At 39.5% G+C, this 21931-nt stretch overlaps 1 protein-coding gene across 1 annotated transcript in view; it reads left to right on the top strand.

The window, feature by feature from the left end:
- The window catches only part of TENM3 (teneurin transmembrane protein 3), a 199871-nt gene that overhangs the window by 113652 nt on the left and 64288 nt on the right, over window positions 1–21931 (top strand). The window contains exons 10-13 of the mRNA XM_023514908.1: window positions 1473–1619; window positions 15384–15600; window positions 16601–16720; window positions 17262–17523. Coding sequence (XP_023370676.1) covers window positions 1473–1619; window positions 15384–15600; window positions 16601–16720; window positions 17262–17523 — 746 coding nt within the window. The remainder of the gene's footprint in view (window positions 1–1472; window positions 1620–15383; window positions 15601–16600; window positions 16721–17261; window positions 17524–21931) is intronic.

The following is a 21931-nucleotide window of genomic DNA, read 5'->3' as shown; positions in this document are numbered from 1 at the left end:
TCATGCTAACTCTAATCTTAAGAGACAGAACGTCTCTTTGAGATATTTTCAGGTTCCACAGTGGAGGAGGGGAAACCAAAACATGAATAATTCTTTTAATCCAGACTTAAAAATAAACTTCTTTAAACAGATTGTTCCCTTAAATTTTGTCACTGAAACAAGAGTAGCACTCTATAAGAAGCTGTCTAGCAAACCCCCATTGCTATAGCAAGCATTTCTATTAACTTACAATTTATATGAAATTATGAGTAGCTCTGTCCAGAGACATCTGAAGAAGAGCCAGTTATTCGTAGAATTTTAGAGAATTTCTGTCCTTGCTTTTGTTGATGTCACACCACACTCATCAACAAGAACACCAGAGTCTTCTTAAGTGTCATCCTCATAAACAGATCATGTTGGCTGCATGCCAGATATCATCAGTAGGAAGTGACAAAAACTGTTTTTTCTTTTTTAAAAATGTCATGTGAGACTGAAACAATTATAGATTTTGGGTATATTAAATTATTTTAATTGTTTCCCAAATTTTCCCTTTTTGCCCATAAAAGCAGACAAGATAGGATATAAAGGTAACAGCATAAAAGCCTTAGGGAGATTGTCACAAAATATCACTCTTTGCTCTGTCTTGAAGCACGTCACTACCGTGTTTTTGTTCAGTCTATCAATGTTTTATTGTGGTCCTTTATGGTATTTCATTTTGTCCGTCCTAAGTAATCAGATATGCACAGCTATTACATTGAGTTGGAAATCCTGTCAGTCCTGTCCCATCCGTATGCAGCCTGAATCCTAATGTTTGTTAGAATAGACGCTGAGCTGCTTCACTATTTCCTGGGCTTTGCTTATTCTGTGAAAAGGAATGTCCTCTTAGCATAAAGTATAGTCATTCCGACTGGCCTATACTTTGTGCAATTATTTAATGCACTGTAATTCCACATGAATACACGGCAACACTGAGGCCAGACAAAATTAACGTTCTCTTTTTGACATCATTCATATCCTCATGCCCACTTCCATGCTTTCAACTTTCAAGGGAATTTTTTAAAGCAACAAGGTGCATTAGAGAAGGTATGTCCTCATCAGCCACCAGTCATGCTTCTAACAGACTAAAAATCTAGACTAGGGATTCGGAAATGACTTTGTGGAGATGTTTCACCCCATACTGTATCCCTTGTTGCTTTGCTAAAGGTAAAAAAAATGAGAGTTAATTTTGTCTGGCCTGCAGCTACTTAGCGATGGTTGTGTATATTTCTGTCCTGTACAGGTAAGTGGTGTCTCAAGGGCCAGGCTAATCAAAGATACCACTTGGATGAGAATTAGATTCCTTACATGATGTTGCTGTTTCTATCCATGTGCAATTACAGTATCTGTGCTGTTTATAAAGGCCTGTTCCCACTAAGTGTCCCTTATCTGTTTATTTTAGGGGCAAAAACTTTCAATACTCAAATCACTGGTGTTTTCCTTCTTTGTCTCAACAGAGGGTTGTCCGGGTCTGTGCAACAGCAATGGCAGGTGTACATTGGACCAGAACGGCTGGCATTGTGTTTGCCAGCCAGGCTGGAGAGGTGCTGGCTGTGACGTAGCCATGGAGACCCTCTGCACGGACAGCAAAGACAATGAAGGCGGTAAGAAGTGTGGGGCGTGAAGACAAGTGTGTGCCGAAGCACAGGTTTCTAAGTTACAGTGAGAAGGCAGTTAGCTCTTGCCAACAAAAGGCTGCTCCCCATAGATTAGATTGATTGAAAAACTAGGAGCGCTGCTGATCGAATGATTCTGTCCCTATTTTTCTGGAAACAAATACAAGATTGTTACTACTCACAGAAAAGGCAGGGTTACCAAGCTACTACATAATGTCCACTGTGTTCTGTTCTGTTTTTCAATCCTCAGGGGAATCTGCCAACTACAGTATTAGGGCTCTGTGAATTGGGAACTCTAAAGCATTTTCTTTCTTTTCTTTTCTTTTCTTTTCTTTTCTTTTCTTTTCTTTCTTTTCTTTCTGTCTTCTTTCTTTCTTTTCTCTGAGTCTCTCTCTATCACCCTTGGTAGAGTGCTCATCATAGCTCACAGGAACCTCAAACTCCTGGGCTCAAGTAATCCTTCTGCCTTAGCCTCCCAAGTTGCTAGGACTATAGGCACCTCCCATCACACTTGGCTAGTTTTTCTATTTTTAGAGACAAGTCTCCCTCTTGCTCAGGCTGGTCTCAAACTCCTGAGCTCAAACGATCCTCCCCAGCCTCCCAGAGCTAGGATTATAGGTGTGAGCCACCATGTCCAGCCCAAAGCATTATTTTTATAACTAACATTCCAAAAGACTCAAGGCATTTTCTGAGTTTTCATGCTGAAAGTCATGGATGTAACAAATTAAATGGTAACAGAGAACAAGTTCCCTTGATGTTGTATTTTAGTGTCTTTTTATCCTTAACTTTACATCCTGTTAAGGGTATCATGATACTCTACCCAAGTTAAGCTATTTAATTAAGAATAATTATTTTCTCAGTTGAGCACATCCTCACACTACCATATTTGAATTTCAGAGAATGGAGAGTTGGTGATTCTTCCAGCGATGAAGTAGTTACCCCGAGAGCTGTTCAATTATGACATACGGTCAGCACTGTACATCTAGAGTGGGCCTAACTACTGTTCTGTAGGGAGCAGTGACCAGAACTAAGCCCTCAATGCCGCTGTACCCCAAGACATAGCACACACATACCCCCAGCCTGCACCCACAGTTCCTCCTGAACCAAATGGTATTTGTGCCTTATCTTTTTGACAAAGAGCTGCAATTCTGCTTTCTAGTTTCTCCTTTAACCTGGACTGTCAGAAAACTGGAACCACAAATTCTGGGCAAAAGCCTCTCTTCCTCCTGCTCCTGAAAGGTGTGAGAAGTCCTCAGCCCACAGAGCTTTTCCTGTGTGGTAATACCTCATTGCCCCTGCCTCTCAACAATGTGTTTTTTAGAAATGACAGCATTAATCCTCTCTGAACCACAGCCCAGATGGCACCTCTCCTCCTTAGTGTCCCCCAAAAAACCCCCTTTCCTGTTGTTGCTGTCACCTGGGCAGAAAGGAGAGCTTCTCTCCTTCCTTGATGGTGTATTTCAGATTTTGTCTTCTAAAAGGAGATTACAGTGAGGGGGCTGCAGCCCCTCAGAGGGAAGCAACTGCAGGGCCAGGTCTGCAGAGGCAACGCAGAGTAATTTAGGGCCTAATCAACTCTTTAGTATTGTTATCAGCAAAGGAGGTTTTTCCTTTTCCTCAGAATTCATCAACTGAATTGGCCTCATTCCCCTTTGTTTATTCTTATTAGCATGAAACTACGCTGTCTGGAGGCTTCCCCCTCAAAGGGGGCATCTGAGCTGATGGAGGGCCTCCTGTGGATTCTCTGCTATTTCACATGATTTGTATTCCTCTCCCTAACCTAATTTTGTTGGCTCTTCCAAGGAGGAATCTCAGTGCCAGACTTCTTATGCCCTGTGATTGTGACCTAAGCTAGAAGGTTCTTTGAACGTAAACATCAGCTACATATATAAAGATAGCATCTTCTGCACCAAAGCCCAAATCGAGATGCATGAGCTTGCAGCATGAGAACAACAGAACAGAATGTTTAAAATAAGGACCATAACTGGAATTCTGTGACATATGGTGACTGAAGCATTATAGGTCCATTGGCTAAGTTTGGTGTCAAAGTGGTGAATTAGCCATTGGCTAAGTTTGGTGTCAAAGTGGCGAATTAGCCAAAGAGTAACTAAGAAACTTGATTTAGCACATTAAGTAACTGAGGCGGAGGAGCCGAAGGTGAAGACGTCCCTTTGGCCCTAGTCAGAAGTTAAACGATTCAGATGCACTCCTGTAGGCTGGTTGGAGCAACATTGTAGAACACAATCTTGGCAAAAGAAAATCAAAGAAAATTGCTTATTATTCCCAGAACTGAAAAAGATATATCAAAAAAAAATTAAAGAAAGACACCTATCTGTAGGAAAATTATAACTTCTTTTAAAGAATCTCTAGAATAGAAAAGCAAGCACCCTTTGTACACAATACTAATTTGAAACTAGCACATGAACAACTATAGGTCCACACGAGATGAAAAACACAATTAAATTCTAGAAGGAACAGGGAAAGAGACTCAGTAAGCTCCCACCTAACTGGTACAATGTAGGGTATATGGCACACCTCCCAGGTGATGGACTCAAATGTAACTTGACTTCTGAACACAAACAGTATAACCTAATACTCAATTGATCCTCCTGCCTCAGCCTCCTGAGTACTTGGGACTACAGATGCCTACCACCACCTTACATTATCTGAAGTTTTATTTTATTTTATTTTTTAGAGACAGAGTTATTTTATCGCCCCTGGTAGAGTGCTATGGCATCACAGCTCACAGCAACCTCCAACTCCTGGGTGTAGGCGATTCCCTTGCCTCAGCCTCCCTAGTAGCTGGGACTACAGGTGCCCACCACAACGCCCAGCTATTTTTTGTTGCAGTTTGGCCAGGGGTGGGTTTGAACCTGCCACCTTCGGTATATGGGAACGGCACCCTACCCACTGAGCCACAAGCGCCAGATTTTTTAAAAATCTTTTTAAAAAATGTTTAAAGATTTTTTTCTTAATGTAATCTTTGTGAGACACTAAAATAAAAACATTCCACAGAGATACTAAAACAAGTATCACAATAAAAATAATATATCTTCTTAAGCCAGTCATTTTCCTTCACCTTTAAAATTTACTTTCCTTTACCCAGTCAAGTTTGCCCATCATCACTATCTAACTCTAAAGATTCTTAAAATCTGGCTCTTACTAAATAGATGTATCTCTTTGGCTTTATGTGTTTCTGCTCCCTCTTTATCTCTCTGAAATGCTTAAGCATCAAAAAGGTTTGTTCTTTTTTTTGTTTGTTTGTTTGGAGACATAATCTCTTACTCTGTTACCCAGGCTAAAGTGCCATGACATCACCAACCTCACATTTTGGGCCTCAAGTGATCCTCCTGCCTCAGCCTCCTGAGTACCTGGGACTACAGGTGCTTGCCACCACAACCAACTAGTTTTTCTATTTTTAGTAGAGACAAGGTCTCACTCTTGCTCAGGCTGGTCTCAAAACCATCCTGAGCTCAAGGGGTCCGCCTGCCTCAGCTTCCCAGAGTGCTGAGATTACAGGAATTACACTGCACCCAGCTGAAAAGGGAATTCTTTATGAGGAATAGGAATAATGGACCGCTAATAAAATGGACTGGAGCAACTTAACAGGGTCTGACAGTTACAACTGTTCACAAACTCATCCTAGAAAAAGTGCTGCATACCACATTGCTGAGTATCACTGTCATCACCAGATGGCCAAGGGGAGCACTGTACTTTGGAGGTGACAGTAGTGATACTCAGCCTTGAGACACTTTTCACCAAAGTGAATTTCTCTTCACCAAGATGATTTCTCCAAAATGCGTTGTGTCTGGTAGTTGTAACCAGGTTACCATCAGGAGAGCTAAGCAAGGTTTGCTCGGTTTTCTGGCTTCTCTTCTTGTCTCCCTCCTCCAGTGGGTAGTTCCCCTCTGGGTCCCTGAGGTATAAGACTCAAGCCCCACCCTGAAGATTGAGTGGTTGAGGGCATAAAAATGACTTTAAAAGGTTCATGCTAGACTTGGTGCAAGAATGGTAGCATGCCAAAACATAACTCTTTCCAGAAGTAACATACCTTACTTGTACACAAATAGTTCTTTTCTGTCCTTCAGAATCACTACATTGTGGGGATACAGCAGAAAGATGTACCGAAAGCAGCCATTTTTTATCAAGGCTTCAGGAGCTGATCTCAATTGAAAAAAGATCACAAATTCAGCTGAGGTTATTCAGAAATTGGAAAGAGAAATGGTAATACATAAAGAAAAGATGTAAAAATAAAATATCAACTATAAGAAAAGTAGAAATAAATTAGGGATAAAAAGGAGGAGGAAGAAAAGGATGAAATTAGAATATAAAGCATCAGAATGAGTATGATGAATGGAGGTGGTCTAGGTTTCAAGGTTACCAAATGAAAATAAGTAAATGTTTTAAAATATGTGGAAAAAATAAGTGTAGCAGGAGGGTGAGACTGTGTTCTCCCAATACAAATTTTAAAATAAAAATTAAACAAATAGGCCAGGCTGAGTGGCTTGCAGCTGGTGTAATCCTAGCACTCTGGGAGGTAGAGGCAGGACTGCTTGAGGCAAGGAGTTCAAGACCAGCCTGAACAACATTATAAGACACCTCCATCTTTACAAAAAAAGTTTTAAAAAAGAGTGGCGTGTGGTGGCAGGTACCTATAGACACAGCTACTCAAGAGACTGAGGCAGGTGGATCTCTTGAGCCCAGGAGTTTGAGGCTGCAGTGAGCTGTGATTTTGCCACAGCATTCCAGCTTGGGCCATAGAGCAAGATCCTGTCTCAAATAAATAAATGTACAAACAAATGAATGAATAAATAACTAAAATGGCAGGAAGCAACACAAGGAAGAGAGAAGGGAAATGATTCAAAAAAGAAAAAGAAAAATTGCAAGAGATAAGTACTTTCCAAAAAGAATCCAAATTGTATCAGAACATATGATGGCACTCAGAGTCCCAGGTAGGTAAGGATTTGGGGAGAAATTATTACTTTGGAAGGACTGTACTAGATCCTGTTATTCTGAACCCTTTTGCTATTTGCAGAAGTTTTATACAGTAAACCCTATTCTGGGAAAGAAAAATTCAGCTTGTGCCTTCAGTAGCAAAGGACCTCAGTAGCTTCCCGACAGGATGCAGGGAGCATGAGGTTTTGCCACTGAATTCAGTGAGTTGGGAGAATGACCAGGAACTCAGAGCCACACAGCTTCCATCTGAAAGTCCCCCCTGTAGTTTACACCCATTACCATCAGCTGCTGCCTCGAGCTTCAGTATGCAGAAATAGGCCTCCCAGTTCCATGCCTCTCGAGGTTAAGAACCCCCATGTCAATGGCGAGGAGCATTATGGGCTGTGTATTCTTTACCTCTTTACCACAGAAACAGGGGGTGTACTAATTAATTTTACCCCTCGTCCTTTGATAATGACTTAGTTCCTAATTTTTTTTTTTTGCTCCTCAGAGACAAATCTGCAGTGAATTTGTGTATATTTGTATCTGCATGCAAATCTTTTGTGTAAATGTACAAATATTTCTTTAGTATGGATTTTTTGCAGTAAAATCAGCAGTCCAAAGGATTTTTTAATTTTCAATTTTGGTAGCTACTGCCCAGTTATTGCAGTAGGTTTCACCATGATACACTTCATCAGTATATGTTTATTTCTCCATGTTCATGGGTCTTACGTAATTATTACGAACAAAATTCTTCAACAAAATAAAAATATGAATTTTGTCTGAGGGGTGAAAATGACCCCATTTTTATTGTTTTAATTTGTGTTTTCCTAATTACTGATTATATTTGTTTCTTGACCATTTGTATTTTTTGTTATTGTTAATTGCTCATTTATTTCACTTGCTCTTTTTTTTCTATTGAATTACTTAGTATTTCCTTTTTGCCTCTTAGGACTTCTTATGTATTCTACTTATTAACTCTTTGTTGGTGTATTGCAGATATTTTATTGTAATTATTTTAAGTCTGTAATTTATGGTATCTTCTGTTATGTAGACTTTTTAACTGACATAAGGTAAATTTTATGAGGTTTATCTTTTAGTCATGGATTCTACATGTCCTATCTTCCTAAGTAGAGCCTTTGATTATACGTATTACACATAGTATTTAATTATGATTTCTTCCTATTTTTTTTTATAATTGTGTGAATTGCTTTATGCCCAATTAATCACAGACACTTTTAAGTGATTATTAGAGTGAAAAAGAAATAGGAAATCAGGTCAGGCATCATGGCTCACACCTGTAATCATAGCATTCTGGGAGTCTAATGTAGGGGGATTGCTTGAGCTCAGGAGTTCAAGACCAGCCTGAACCAGAGAGAGACCAGAGAGAGATCCAAAAATAGCAAGGTGTGGTGGTGGGCTCCTGTAGTCCCAGCTACTCAGGAGGCTGAGGCAAGAGTATCACTTGAGCCCAGGAGTTTGAGGTTACTGTGAGCTATGAAGTGTTAGAAAGTGAGACTGTCCCCCCCCCCAAAAGAAAAGGAAATAAAGGATTAGTGTAGTATTTGAGGGTAAGGAAAAGATGATAAAAAAAAAAAACCAGAAGGTATCTCTGTGCTTCTAAGATATTTTGGCCTGTGTAGATATGTTTGAGAACTTACTCATTGCTTTGTTCAGCAAATGTGTTAAATGCTACTGGGCACCAAGAAGTGTAATAGATGGTGGTGATACCGGTGACCTTGATTAGCCCTCCAGAAGCTTAGTGAGACATGTGTCTGAAGAAGATTAGTCTAAAGCTGTGTTTTTCAACCTTTTTATCTCATGGCACGCTTGAACCTATAGTTGGATTTCCACAGCACACTTAAGTTATATTGATCAAGAAAAAGAGTAAAAAAAGAGCATACTTACTGTGATTTGAACTTCTTTTGAAAATAATTTAATTAATGATCTTTAAAATTTTTTAAATCACACATAAGATCCTCTCACAGCACACCAGTGTGCTACCGCACCCCAGTTGATAATCACTGGTCTACAGTGTAGAGAAGAGCTGGGGTGAGATGGGAGACCAAAAATTGTTGAGATCTTGCCCACCTGCAACCATGGTAGCCTGAAGGATGGTTTCAGAGAAAGTGAAAAGACATAGGCTGATTCAAAGGAGATTTTTGGATGATACGTCATCCAAAAGGAATTGGTGACTGATTAGATTCAGAGAAAAAGGAAGGGAAACGAAGAATCAGGTGTGATGCTCAAGTCTCTCCTTTGATAAACAGGGTAGGAGCCCTTCACTGAAATAGGAAACACAGGAGCCGCACAAGTGGAAGAAGAGACCATATGTAGAGATGTCGTGGTCATATGTAGCTATGTAAGTTTTAGATCCCTGTGCGGTGTCGAAGTGGAAATTCCTAGAAGGCTGTTTTTAGGTTTGTAGTTCAGAAAAATGAAGTTCAGCCTGTAGTCATTAGCATTGAAATGACAGGAACATGAGGACCGAAGCCACCAGGAAAACACTGATAAAGACAGATCACTGATGTACAGGAAACCCAAGCATGACCCCAGTCCAGTAAGGAGTAAGTGAATTTCATGCCCATTACAGAATGATGAAAGAGTCAAGAAAGGTATACCTGTACACCGTCCAAATACTGAAGCCCACAAATAAAGACTACATTAGAATCTCTAACTCTAATGCAGCACTTGTGGGGGTAAGGGTTACTTTCAAATACTGTGGGGAAGGGCAGTAGCCATTAATTATCTTTGGAGTGAAAAGGAAAATTCATGACTTTTTATCTAGACAGGAAATTAAGGTTTTGAAAACCAAAATATCCATTGCTTCTTGAAGGAAGAAAGTAAGAGTTTTGACAAGCAAAGTAAAATTAGCATAAAGGGTAACTTAGGAACAGACTTGGAGTCAGAGTTTCAGTAACCTGACAAAACGCATATTGTTTAAATTTACCAGAAAAAAAATTATCAAGAATGATGAAAAGAAAATAGCAAACAGGACAGGGCAGAAACCTTAAAGCAAGGCCAGAGATCGGCAACCTCTGATTTCTAGGTCAAATCTTGAAGTTGCAAATAAAGTTTTATTGGAATACAAGTCATGCCCATTCATTTATATAATACATTGTCTGGCCCCTTGAGCATAATACAGGCATAGTTGAATAGTTGCAACAGAGATTATGCAGCCCACAAAGCCTAAAATATTTACTGTTTGGCTCTTTGCAAAATCAGTTTGCCGGCCACTGTTAATAAAATGCCTAAGGAAAGGCAAGAGCATATTTGAAAATATGCACAGAAAAGATAACTAGAACAGTCATATTAGGATTGGGTGGAGGCAAGCATAAACCATTTTACCCAGTCTATAGCAGAGCACCACTTATATTGTAAAGCCTAAACTGCAGAAAGAAAGGCTCTTATCTGGTCATTGAAGTTGCTATTGAATGGGTTTTGAACATTTCTGATTTTCTTTAGATTTTTGTTTATGATTAATTTTATTAGATATGGTTTCTCTGCCAGTATAAACGTAAGCCAGCCTGATTTTCCTAACATGAACAAGGAATCTCAATGATTTTGAGAAGCCATTCCACAAAGACAATTTTACTACACTGTACATTTGGCCAAGTAGGTAATCAATTCATTGGTACTAGATAGCCCTAGCTGCTAGATCAGCGGTTCACAACCTGTGGGGCATGAACTGTATTAAGGGGCCGCAGCATTAGGAAGGTTGAGAACCACTGTGCTAGGTAAATAACAGATTAAAAAAAAAAAAAAGTAAAGAAAAATGTTTTCTCAAGTTAAAGTGAGCCAGATTCATAACTATCCGTCACTTGCTTGGGCAAGTTACTGATAAACTCTGCAGAAAAATAACAAACTGTATCCCTGCTTCTTGGCTGTTGAAAATGAGATTCTTTCTCTGATGGATGTTAGCAGAGAGGCTTGTAAAAATGCATTTCCAACTGATTAGTTCAGAAGGTGTCAATCTCACACAGTTTTATGACCTGCAGGCTACTTGCCAGATGGACATTTGCTTTTTATAAACTAACAAAGATGAATGGCTGGATTTGAGCATTCCTCTTTGGCAGCTGCACCATATATTGCCTAAGGGAAGATGCTGTCCGAGTACTTAACCCTTAATTTGCCAGATTAATGAAGATAAAATATAATACAGTGGAAGCTCCATAGTTGACCACCTGCCTGCACTGACCACCTCCTTAAGTTGACCTACTTTTCATAAACTAAACAGGTACCACATAAATGTCTCAGTAGTGTAGGCCTAGTTCCTTATGGTGACCAGCTTGGTACAGTCACTTGGTGATCACCTTACAGAGCTTCTACTGTATTTGGAAATACTTTTCTTATTGAGCAGTTTCTACTTTTGTTCAAGAATGAATATGGGGGGAAAACCTGTAAGAATATCAAATATTTGTGTTAAATTTTTCTCCCAAGAATATGCACCTCTTCTAAATCCTTCAAGTAAGAACTCTAAAGATACTACAACATAAAACATATATTAAAGAGTCCTCATAAAATCTCAACATATGATCACAAATTGCTGCTGAAAGGTTAGTGGGGGGTTAATTGTTTTTTGAAGCCAGAAATTATTTGGGGGCAATGGGTCAACAGTCTGCTACTTCAGAAGTCTAAGTTTTAATAACTATACTTCTGCTTCTTTGACAGAGATGGAGGAAAAATACAGTGTTTAAATTATCATTGGAAGATAGCCTCATGAAAAATAAGCCTATAGCATAGTTTCCTCTTTATTCTACTGGAAATATTGAAAAATATTTCCACATCTTTCATCTTCGTGGCCTTTTGGCTAAGAAAGTTGTATTCCAATACATCTATATAAAATTTCAAAATCATTTTCATTTTATTTTCTTAAAACACAATTTTAGATTTTTGTAAAAGATACAGTTTCCTAACAACCCATCATTTTAGAAATATAAGAGACATCTATGAAAACATAAAAAACAATACGCAGTAAGATCTGCATATCTGAAGTTTCTGGTGGCTCATACCTATAATCCTGCACTCTGGGAGGTCGATGTGAGAGGATCACCTGCACTCAGGGGTTCAAGACCAGCCTGAACAAGAGCAAGACCCTGTCTTTACTGAAAACAGAAAAACCAGCCGGGCATGGTGGCAGGCGCCAGTAGTCACAGCTACTTGGGATGCTGAGACAGGAGAATACTTGAGCCCAAGAGTTTGAGGTTGCTGTGAGCTGTGACACCATGGCTCTCTACCCAGGGCGATAGAGTGAGACTGTCCCCCCCCCTCCAAAAAAAGAAAGAAAGAAAGAAAAGAAATATCTAAACCATACATTTTCTTTCTTTTTTTTTTTTTTTTTTTTTTTTTGCAGTTTTTGGCTGGGGCCAGGTTTGAACCTGCCCCCTCTGGTATATGGGGCCGGTGCCCTACTCCTTGATTAAACCATATATTTTTACGTGTATACAAAACTGTGGTAACAAAAACTTACGATTTAATATAAACAGTCCAGCTTCACAAATTTAAGTCAAGTATTCACTTGTTGAGCTTCCCTGTGCCCCAGGTACAAGGGAAACAGTGAAGAGGTGTTTAGTTACTATCTCTGGGTGAGCTAAGCTAGGTCTCTTCCAGTTTCAAGTGACAGAAAATCCAACTCTTAACAGGTTTAAGGAAGAAGAGAATGCTTTAGCTTCTATAAACAGCCCAGGAGGTCAAGCGTGGCTTATGGCAGAAACCATAAAGATGTCACTATGACCTGTTAGCTCCAGTGTCTGGCTCTGCTGCTCTGGGGTGGCCCCACTCCAAGGCAGATTTTGTAGTGGCAGAAAGATGGCTATAGCAATTCCAACCTCACAGCCTGACACCTCAGGCCTATTTGGAGGGTGGGGAAAATCTCTTTTTAGACAGTTCCTGACATTCAATGTGTCCTCTGATACAAAAAGTAGACAATATAGTTTAAGCTTCCCTGTACTCAACCCTCAAAATTATTGCTGTGGTGGATAGACATGGTAGTTACCTACACATTTGTGAAGTGGATGCCCAGTTGAAACTGTAAAGCCCCCATAAAAGGAAGTGCATGTGTTCACTGCATTAGTCTTCAGATGGCGCCATGACTCTTGGTCAGAGTCAGGCCTCTACATCACATCTCTTGTTTCTTACCTTCCCTGGGTTGTTATTTATCTACTTTCTAGACAGAGCCATTTAATTCAATGTTGTCTACTTTCCCTTGTTTCAGTTTACAGTCAGATGATGAAGGGGCAAGATAAAGGCTCGATTCTGTTAATAAGAGTGGCCCAGCCTTTTTGGAAAGAAATATAGAGAATCTTCAAAGAGCTAACAATAGACTTTCCATTTGATCCCACAATCTCATTACTAGGTACCTACCCAGAAGAAAAAATTATTTTAGCCCGAGGACATTTGCATTCAAATGTTTATAGCAGCTCAGTTCACAGTCATCAAACTGTGGGATCATCCCAAGTGCCCATCAACCCATGACTGAATTAATAAACTGGTGTATGTACACCAGGGAACTCTATTCAGCCATACAGAAGATAGACTTTGCATCTTTCATATTTGCCTGGGTTGATTTGGAGAAGATTCCCCTACATAAAGTATCTCAAGAATGGAAAAGACAGCATCCAATGTACTCAGTACTGAGTTGAAACTAGTAGATGAACAACTATATGCCCACATGAGAGAAAAATACATTTAAATTCAAGAATGGGGGAGTAGGAAAGGGGGGTGGGTGAGCTCTCACCTAACTGACACAGTGCAGGTGTATATGGCACACCTCCTGGATGAAGGGCTCACCTGCAACTTGGACTTCACCTAACAAACACAGTGACATCTAACCATATGTACCTTCATATTAATCTGAAATAAAAAATAAATTACAAAAAAAAGAAATACAGAGAGAAGAAAATTAGAGTGGCCTAAAACAAATAAATGGCTAGCATCGTTTTTTTAAAAATAAAAGTTATTTTAAAAAATACCTGTGAAAATAAAAGTTGTCCATATTTTCAGCTGAGCTTGCCCTAATAGGGTTACACCAAGACCTGATATTTAAGCCTGAAGATTTTAAAACTATTTTTTCAGTCCTTCTAACAGTGATCAAAGTCTTCAGAAAGGAATTTTTTTATTAATTTATACTGAGAAAAGTATTTAATAAGCAGATCAAAATTCATCTTTTTCGCTATTCAGTAAATAATGATCTTAAAGGATATCATCTAACCATTATAACCTGCCACTTTCATCTACTAATGGGTTGGTTATGCACTACTATGTACTAATGCGCTACTGAATATAGGGTTTTTTTCCCTTTTTTTTTTTTAAATAAAGATAGGGTCTTGCTCTGTTGCCCAGGCTACAGTGCAATCATGGCCCACAACAACCTCAAACTCCCAGGCTCAAGTGATCCTCCCACCTCAGCCTCCCTCGTAGATGGGAACACAGGTGTGCACTACTGTGCAAGGTAGACAGGTTGACTTCTCACCAGGGTGCCCCTCCTCAATCCTGGAGTATCCAGGGGGAAGCTGGGGGCTCATCCAAACCACAGAAGTCTGATGAAAAAAGCCCCCAAGTCGCCTGCACAGGCCAGAGTAGGCCTGTGTGTGGAGGGTCAACAGGTGGGAAAGGTTAAGCTCTTCAAACTTAGATTAGGAAACCTGGCTTACTTCCCTCATAGGGACAGACCTACTTTCTCCCTCCCTCTTTCTAAAGATGCCATTGGCTGTCTGGTCTGTTAGTCACCTACCATTTACCTAGCCTCTCTCTCTTGAATCTTCCTGAGGACTTGGGATTCTTTCAACCCTCCCTTTTGGCATTTTTATATTTTGCATGTGCATCTTTGTTAGAAATCAATAAAAGCCTTCTGAAGAGGCCAGAGACGGGCTGAGCTTTCTCCATTTACTCAGGCTGAGTTAATGTAAGCTTTTCCTTAAAAAAAAAAAAAAAAAAGTAGGGCGGCGCCTATGGTTCAAAGGAGTAGGGCACTGGCCCCATAAACTGGAGGTGGTGGGTTCAAACCCAACCCCTAGCCAATAAAAAAAGTAAGCCTTCTCCAAGGGTTCTCAAACTTCATGTTTTTAAACTCACTTATCTTCAGCTTAGTTTTCCTATTCAGCTTTCAAACCAGGTCGAGGTTCACGTGCAAAGACCCCTGACCACCACTATGGCTAATTTTTTATAGAGATCTCATTATGTTGCTGAGGCTAGGTTTGAACTCCTGGCCTCCAGCAATCTTCCCATTTCAGCCTCCCAAAGTAGAATTGCAGGCATCAGCCACCATGCCTAGCCTAATCAGATTTTTGTATTTCTTACTCAGAGTAAATATTACATGATTTTTTCAACCATCTGTAATCCAAATATTATTCTCTGTGAAACCAGATACAAATATAATCACACATCACTTAGCAATGGGCATACATTCTGAGAAATGTCATTTGAAGATTTTATTATTGTACAAAACATAGAATATGTCTACACAAACCTACCTGGTACAGCCTGCTACATACCAAGACTATATGGTATAGTCTATTGCTTCTAGAGCACAAACCTGTACAGTGTGTATGCAGCTGAAACCCCATGGCAAGTCTTTATGTATCTAAGCATAGAAAAGGCATAGTAAAAATAGAATCTTTGGGGGGCCACCATGGTATATGTGGTCCACCATCATGTGGCATATGACTGTATTTCATCTTCAAAAAGTATGCCTCATAGAAATTACCATCACTTAGGGGATGGGAAATCACATGATTAAAATAAAAACCAACCATAGAGCAAAACATAGTCTATGTTACATCATTAAAAGGATCTCCTGGTCTCTATTTCTCCCTGCAGATGGACTCGTTGATTGTATGGATCCTGATTGCTGCTTACAGAGTTCTTGCCAAAATCAGCCCTACTGTCGTGGGTTGCCAGATCCTCAGGATATCATAAGCCAAAGCTTACAGTCACCACCTCAGCAGGCTGCCAAATCCTTCTACGACCGAATCAGTTTTCTCATAGGCTCTGACAGCACCCATGTCATACCTGGAGAGAGTCCTTTCAACAAGAGGTCGAGGCATCTTTTCCTTCTATAGACACATAGTCCTGTTAGCAACAGTTTCGTACGCTTTATGTGAAATGCTGATAATTTGAAGAAAGTACTTTTTAAAAAACATATAGTTTTTCCTCTTTTGGCAAATTCTTCCCCAAACTTCACATTTCAAGCGTTTTGACACAACACGCAGACTTTGTCAATTTCAGTACCTGAACCTAACAGGACATTCCATTCAGGAGTCAATAAATCTTCATTTAACTGGTTGATTTTGTTAGCACAGTTGGAAATATTTCAAAAAAGCAATGAAAAGACCCTAAAAGGCAAAACAGAAGTGCACTTTTTCTTTAGCTGAGCTCACTAAATAATATAAATTATGAATTAATGGCATGGAACTGCTAACGGCATGGCAGTGAGATTGCATACGCTGTTTGGTGCGGTAATGACCTGAAAAATAAACTCGTAAGTGAAAGCAGGTGTCTCTTGTCTCACTGAGCAAAAAAAGATGATTTACCCTAGAACTCCTGGGTCTGCAGCAGTCTGCCAGCATTAAGGCCGTTGACCCAGCGGTTGATTAAAAGTTGTTGCACAAACCTTCCTTATTGCCCTCTTAAATCTTGTCATTCTTGGTCCCTGAATATATACAGATTGCCTCAGAATTAATTGGAAAGTATACTTTTCTTCATGGATGCACCAGACACAAGACTTACTGGGGAAAAAAGCAGAGTTTATAATTTTAGAAATTCATCTCTGTAATTTTTGGTCTTGATAGCTCTCCAAAAAACAAACAAAAAAAAAAAACAGATCACAACTAATTAAAATACACACAAGGCATTTAAAGAATGTGAATTATATGGAATTAAAAGGGGCATTATATTAGGAGTATTTAAGTCTGGGTGTTGTGATAGTTGACTGCATAACGTTGTTTTATCTGTAGGTTGAATTATCTATATCTATCATGATAACGTTGGCCTGAGAAGACAGGTGTTCATTCTAATTCTTCTTGCTTTTCTCACAGCCTTGCATCTGTCATAAGAGGCCAAGTTCTAACTGCTGATGGAACTCCACTCATTGGAGTAAATGTCTCATTTTTCCATTACCCAGAATATGGATATACCATTACCCGCCAGGATGGAATGTGAGTTGGTCATATCACACTATCTCTGCTTGAAGGATTTTAAGAATAAGAACTAGTATCACCTATAATGTTTTATTGTCCCTTTTAATATGGTGATGCAACAAATTTTAGGCTCCAGGAAAACATGATAGCAGAAATTTAAAATCATAAACTCATACACTTCTTTAAAAGTTGATTTCTTTTTCTAAGACCTGATAATAATATTGTGATTTTATAGGAGAATGTTCTTTGTCTTAGAAGAACATACATGTTTAAAGATTTGGGGGTAACATTTCATAACGTCTACAACTTAAGTTCACATAGTTTCAAAAACAGAGTCAAGAGAAGCAAGGTGGGAAGACATTACCACACTGACCAGATAAAGGGCATATGAATGTTCTTTGTATAATTCTGTTAAGGTTCCTGTAGACCTTAAAATGTTTACATGAAAGTTGGGAGGAAAAGTTAATTTTTTTTATAAAGTATATTAATTTAAGGAAGCGTGTACTGGTAGGTATGTGGATTTCAGACAATTCGCTAAGTGTGCCTCGTTTTTCCTTAGGTTTGACTTGGTGGCAAATGGTGGGGCTTCTCTAACTTTGGTCTTTGAACGGTCCCCATTCCTCACTCAGTATCATACTGTGTGGATTCCATGGAATGTCTTTTATGTGATGGATACCCTAGTGATGAAGAAAGAAGAGAATGACATTCCCAGCTGTGATCTGAGTGGATTTGTGAGGCCGAACCCTATCATTGTGTCGTCACCTTTGTCCACCTTTTTCAGGTCTTCTCCTGAAGATAGTCCCATTATTCCCGAAACACAGGTAAAATATCCAGAGGAGCAGTTCTGTTACATAAAAGGTTTTCAGATCGCTTTTTGCCAAAGCATCTTAAAACAGGATTATGCAATTCCAATGCTATCTTAAAGAATTCCATAGAAGGAAATGTAGAATGTGGGACATATGTGCTGGGCCACCTAATTATTTCTTGAAGATCTTTTTGAAATAGTTTTTCTTTAGGCTGTATCTGTATATATTTATTAGCTGTAGTCACATGGAAAAAATAACTTAATCACTAATAATGCCCTGCTTATTCTTTCATTCAATGAAAAAAAAATTTCAGTGCCTATTTGTACTTGACAGCCTGACTGCCATTGTACAAGGTGCTATTATACATGGTCATTACTCTCAATAACATACTATTTGATTATTATTGTAAGTTAAAGACATTTTGGGAAAAATGATTGTAGGCAAAATATTTATTAATGTAACTTTTTAAGAAATAGCCATTCACTATTCCTTTTATCTACTGAAATATCTGGGTATTGTTTTTCTTTCTGTGTGTTTCCAGTTAAAAATAACTCCAGGAGGCTGAGGCAGGTAGATCCCTTGAGCTCAGGAGTTCAAGGCCAGGCTGAGCAAGAGTGAGACTCCGTCTCTACTAAAAACAGAAAAACTAGCTAGGCATGGTGGCAGATGCTGTTAGTCCCAGCTACTCTAGAGACTCAGGAGGGTGGATTGTTTGAGCCCAAGAGTTTGAGTTTGCTGTGAGCAATAATACCGCAGTAGTCTACCCAGGACGACAAAGCAAGACTCTGTCTCAAAAAATAACAATAGTAATAACTTTCAGATTTTAAACATAGGACATTAGGTACAATAATAACAGACTCAATTCATAAATACCTAAGTAAAAATCTGGGATCTTTAAAATATAATAACACATAGCAACGGCCATATTGATTTTTCAAATATTTATTGATCAACTGTTCAGTACCAGGCACTGTTATCGAGGAGCAAGGTGGCAAACCATGCAGATGACCTACCTGTGCTTAGGGGGCTTACCAGCTAATGAGCAGAGAGAGGGAGTGAGTAATAACAGATGTCAGGTGTGATGAGACACTGAAAATAATAAAGCACGAGACTGTTTATCACAGCTCAATTTGCAGTCACCATGATGTGGAAACAACCCAAGTGCCCGTCAACCCAGGAATGGATTAACAAACTGTGGTATATGTACACCGTGGAACACTGTTCGGCCCTAAGGAAAGATAGAGACTTTACATCTTTTGTATTAACGTGGATGGAGTTGATACATATTCTTCTTGGTAAAGTAACACAAGAATGGGAAAGCAAGTATCCAATGTACTCAATACTAATATGAAGCCAGTAGATCTACGATCTAATACACACCCACACAAGAGAAAAACACAATTCAAATTGGGGGTCAAGAGTAGGAGGAAGGGGGACAGGTGAGCTCCCAGCTGGTGAGCACAATCTAAGGGCACTGCTCCTGGGTGCAGGACACAACTACAACAAGGACTTTACCCACCAAATGCAAACAGTGTAACCTAATTGTTTATACCCTCACATTAACCTGAAATTTTTTTTAAGTACCAAAAAAAATAAAATACAATGAAAAATTACATTCATGTATAGGTATATGTTGGAGATATTATGGGTTCAGTCAGTTCCAGACCATCTCAATAAAGCAAATATTGGAATAAAAAAATTATAAAGCAGGGGAAAGTGGAGAGGAGCATGATTTTATATAACACAGTCTGAGAAAAATCTCTTCAAGAATGTGTATTTTTAGCAGGAACTAGGAAAATATAAGAACAAGCCCTGACAATAGCAGGGCAGCTCCAAGCAGGGTACACTGGGCCTGGGTGAGGAAGGGCAAAGGACAGCAGGCCTGACTGGAGTGCAGCTGGTGGGACCTAAATCACAAACCATTGAAGACAATGGCAAAGACAGCTTTTTGAGTGATTGGAAGCTATTGAAACTGTGTGAACAGAGCAGTAGCAGTGCCTCATTTGCTGCTTTCAGGGATCACTGTAGTTAGAGTGCTGAGAATATTCTGTATTAGGCAAGGGCCAGAGCAAGGAGACCAATCAGGAGGCCACCTCAGTCATCCACAGGAGAGATGATAGTGGCCTGGACAAAGGTGGTCGGGGGAGCAGCAGACATGGAAAAATGCAGTCCCGGGAACGGTGGAACCTGAAGATGGAAATTTGGGAGTCATCACTGTACTTAAAGTGTGGCCAGAGGTCCCTAGGAAGGAGGTGTAGATAGAGATTGGAAGGGCTTAGCCAAGAAGGTGAGGGACAGAAAAATCAAGAAGGCTCACAGGCAAACGCAGGGCAGGAGCTATACCTAAGTGGTTGACCGCACAGCAAACAGCCAAGCACATTTGGAGCTGAGCTTTGGGGAGTTCACTGTAACCTTCAAATTTAATATTTCCTCCCCATCCATCTTGCAATAATATTGACCCTCTTCATCCTAAAATAGACTTAACCTAGAGGCAATGTCTGTCTTTAGTCAGCAAACTTGTAGCAAAGCAGGACATTGAAATGGGTTTTAAGTGGTGAACAACTCCATGAATACATGATATCTTTTTTTTCAATTTGTGCATACAATAGGCAGACATTTGGCAAAAATCTACAAGTAGAAGTGCTTTATAAGGGTGAAAAGAAGAATTAGATATGAGTGCTACCATTCCAAATGGGGTAAAGATTTGCATGCAGAACTGTGGAAGTTCCAAAGAGTCAATTCCTAAGGAAGCAAAAGAAAGCTTCATGGATAATGTTGTCCTTTAGGAGAGATTAGGCCAAGAAGGGAGGAAAAGCATATTTCTAGTTAAAGAAAATATGTCAGCAGCAGTTGGGCATAAGAATAAGACATGTAATGTGCAACCTGGTAAACAATTAAATGCAGGATGTATATGGGTAAAGAGGCAGAAGATAGTATGGCAGCCACATCATTAACGACCCTGGTATTCCACCCAACAGAGACCTTGACTTCTCTAGGCAGTGTCGAACCAAGGCACCAATGATGGTTTTTGGTTTTGGGGTTTTTTTTTTCTTTAAGACAGTCTCACTCTGTCACCCTGGGTAGAGTGCTATGGCATCATAGCTCGCAGCAACCTCAAACTCCTGAGCTCACGGGATCCTCTTGCCTAAGACTCCCAAGTAGCTATGACAGGTACCTGCCACAACACCTGGCTAGTTTTTCTATTTTTAGTAGAGATGGGGTCTCACTCTTGCTCAGGCTGGTCTTGAACTCCTGAGTTTAGGCAATCCACCTGCCTCAGCCTCCCAGAGTGCTGGGATTATAGGCATGAGCCACTGTGCCCAGCCACCAATGATTATTTTTTTCAGCATTTCTCTCAAGCTGACCAAATGCATTTTTGATAGGAGACAGTGAAATCTGTGAGCAGGCTATTGTTGTCAACTGTATTTTCTTACGTGCCCAGGGTTCCGAGGGACAGGTGCTAATAGTCAGCATGGGAGCGCAGAGGATGAGAGGAAACACACTAGATGAGATTAGGAAGGCACAGTTAGCAGGGTGCCAACTGAATGCTTCACAGGTCAAGAAGGGGACATCATGCAGCGGGCAAAAAATAGGTTTGATGGTTGATTTCCCCACTTTGGCTGTATTTACTTTTCCTACTAATACAAAATAATATAGTAAAGTAAAATAGCATAGGAGAAACATATGCTTTAATGAAAAAAGTTATAAATATTTGTCCCTTGGACATAGGTTAATGACAGAGATGATAGTTTTTAAAATTAGGAATAATGTGATATTTTGAAATAGAGGAGCAACTTCTAAAGATCACCAAACATACATATAATGAAAGGATCCCTTACAAATTAAGAACCTCTCCACTTTATGGGAAATCTTTTGTAAAATAAATTAAGAAGAAATAAATTATTCACCGTAGGGTTCAATCTCATATTTTGAGGGGAGAATTCAGTAGTCACAGAATATATTTTTCAGACTAATCCACTGATATTACACTCCAGTCATGGGGTGAAATCTTTTTAGATTATTCACTCTAATAGCCTACAGTCTTACAAAAAAGTACTATTTCATCTTAAATTTAAATGTTTTCCTGGGTCTAATAGAACTCTAAAAAGTTTCTTTATATTTGTAAACTATTTTGCTTAAAACAGTTTATTTCAAATTAATATGAGGATACTAACATTTAGGTTACATTGTTTTCAATTTTTTAATTTTATTCAAATTAATATGAGGGTACACTATTTAGGTTACATTGTTCTCACTTCCAGAGTAAAGTTCTATTTGTTTTCAATTCTAAGGTAAAGTTCAAGTTGTAAGTTGAGTCCTTCACCCCAGGGCGTGCTGACCACCCTGACACTGTGCACATCAGGTGAGATCCCACCCACCAGGGGGCGTGCTGACCACCCTGACACTGTGCACATCAGGTGAG

Source organism: Otolemur garnettii, unplaced genomic scaffold, assembly GCF_000181295.1.
Source record: "Otolemur garnettii isolate 467f Iridium unplaced genomic scaffold, OtoGar3 scaffold00061, whole genome shotgun sequence".
Classification (NCBI taxonomy): domain Eukaryota; kingdom Metazoa; phylum Chordata; class Mammalia; order Primates; family Galagidae; genus Otolemur; species Otolemur garnettii.
The sequence above is the reverse complement of the archived record's forward strand: the minus strand, read 5'-3'. Positions and strand labels throughout refer to the sequence as shown.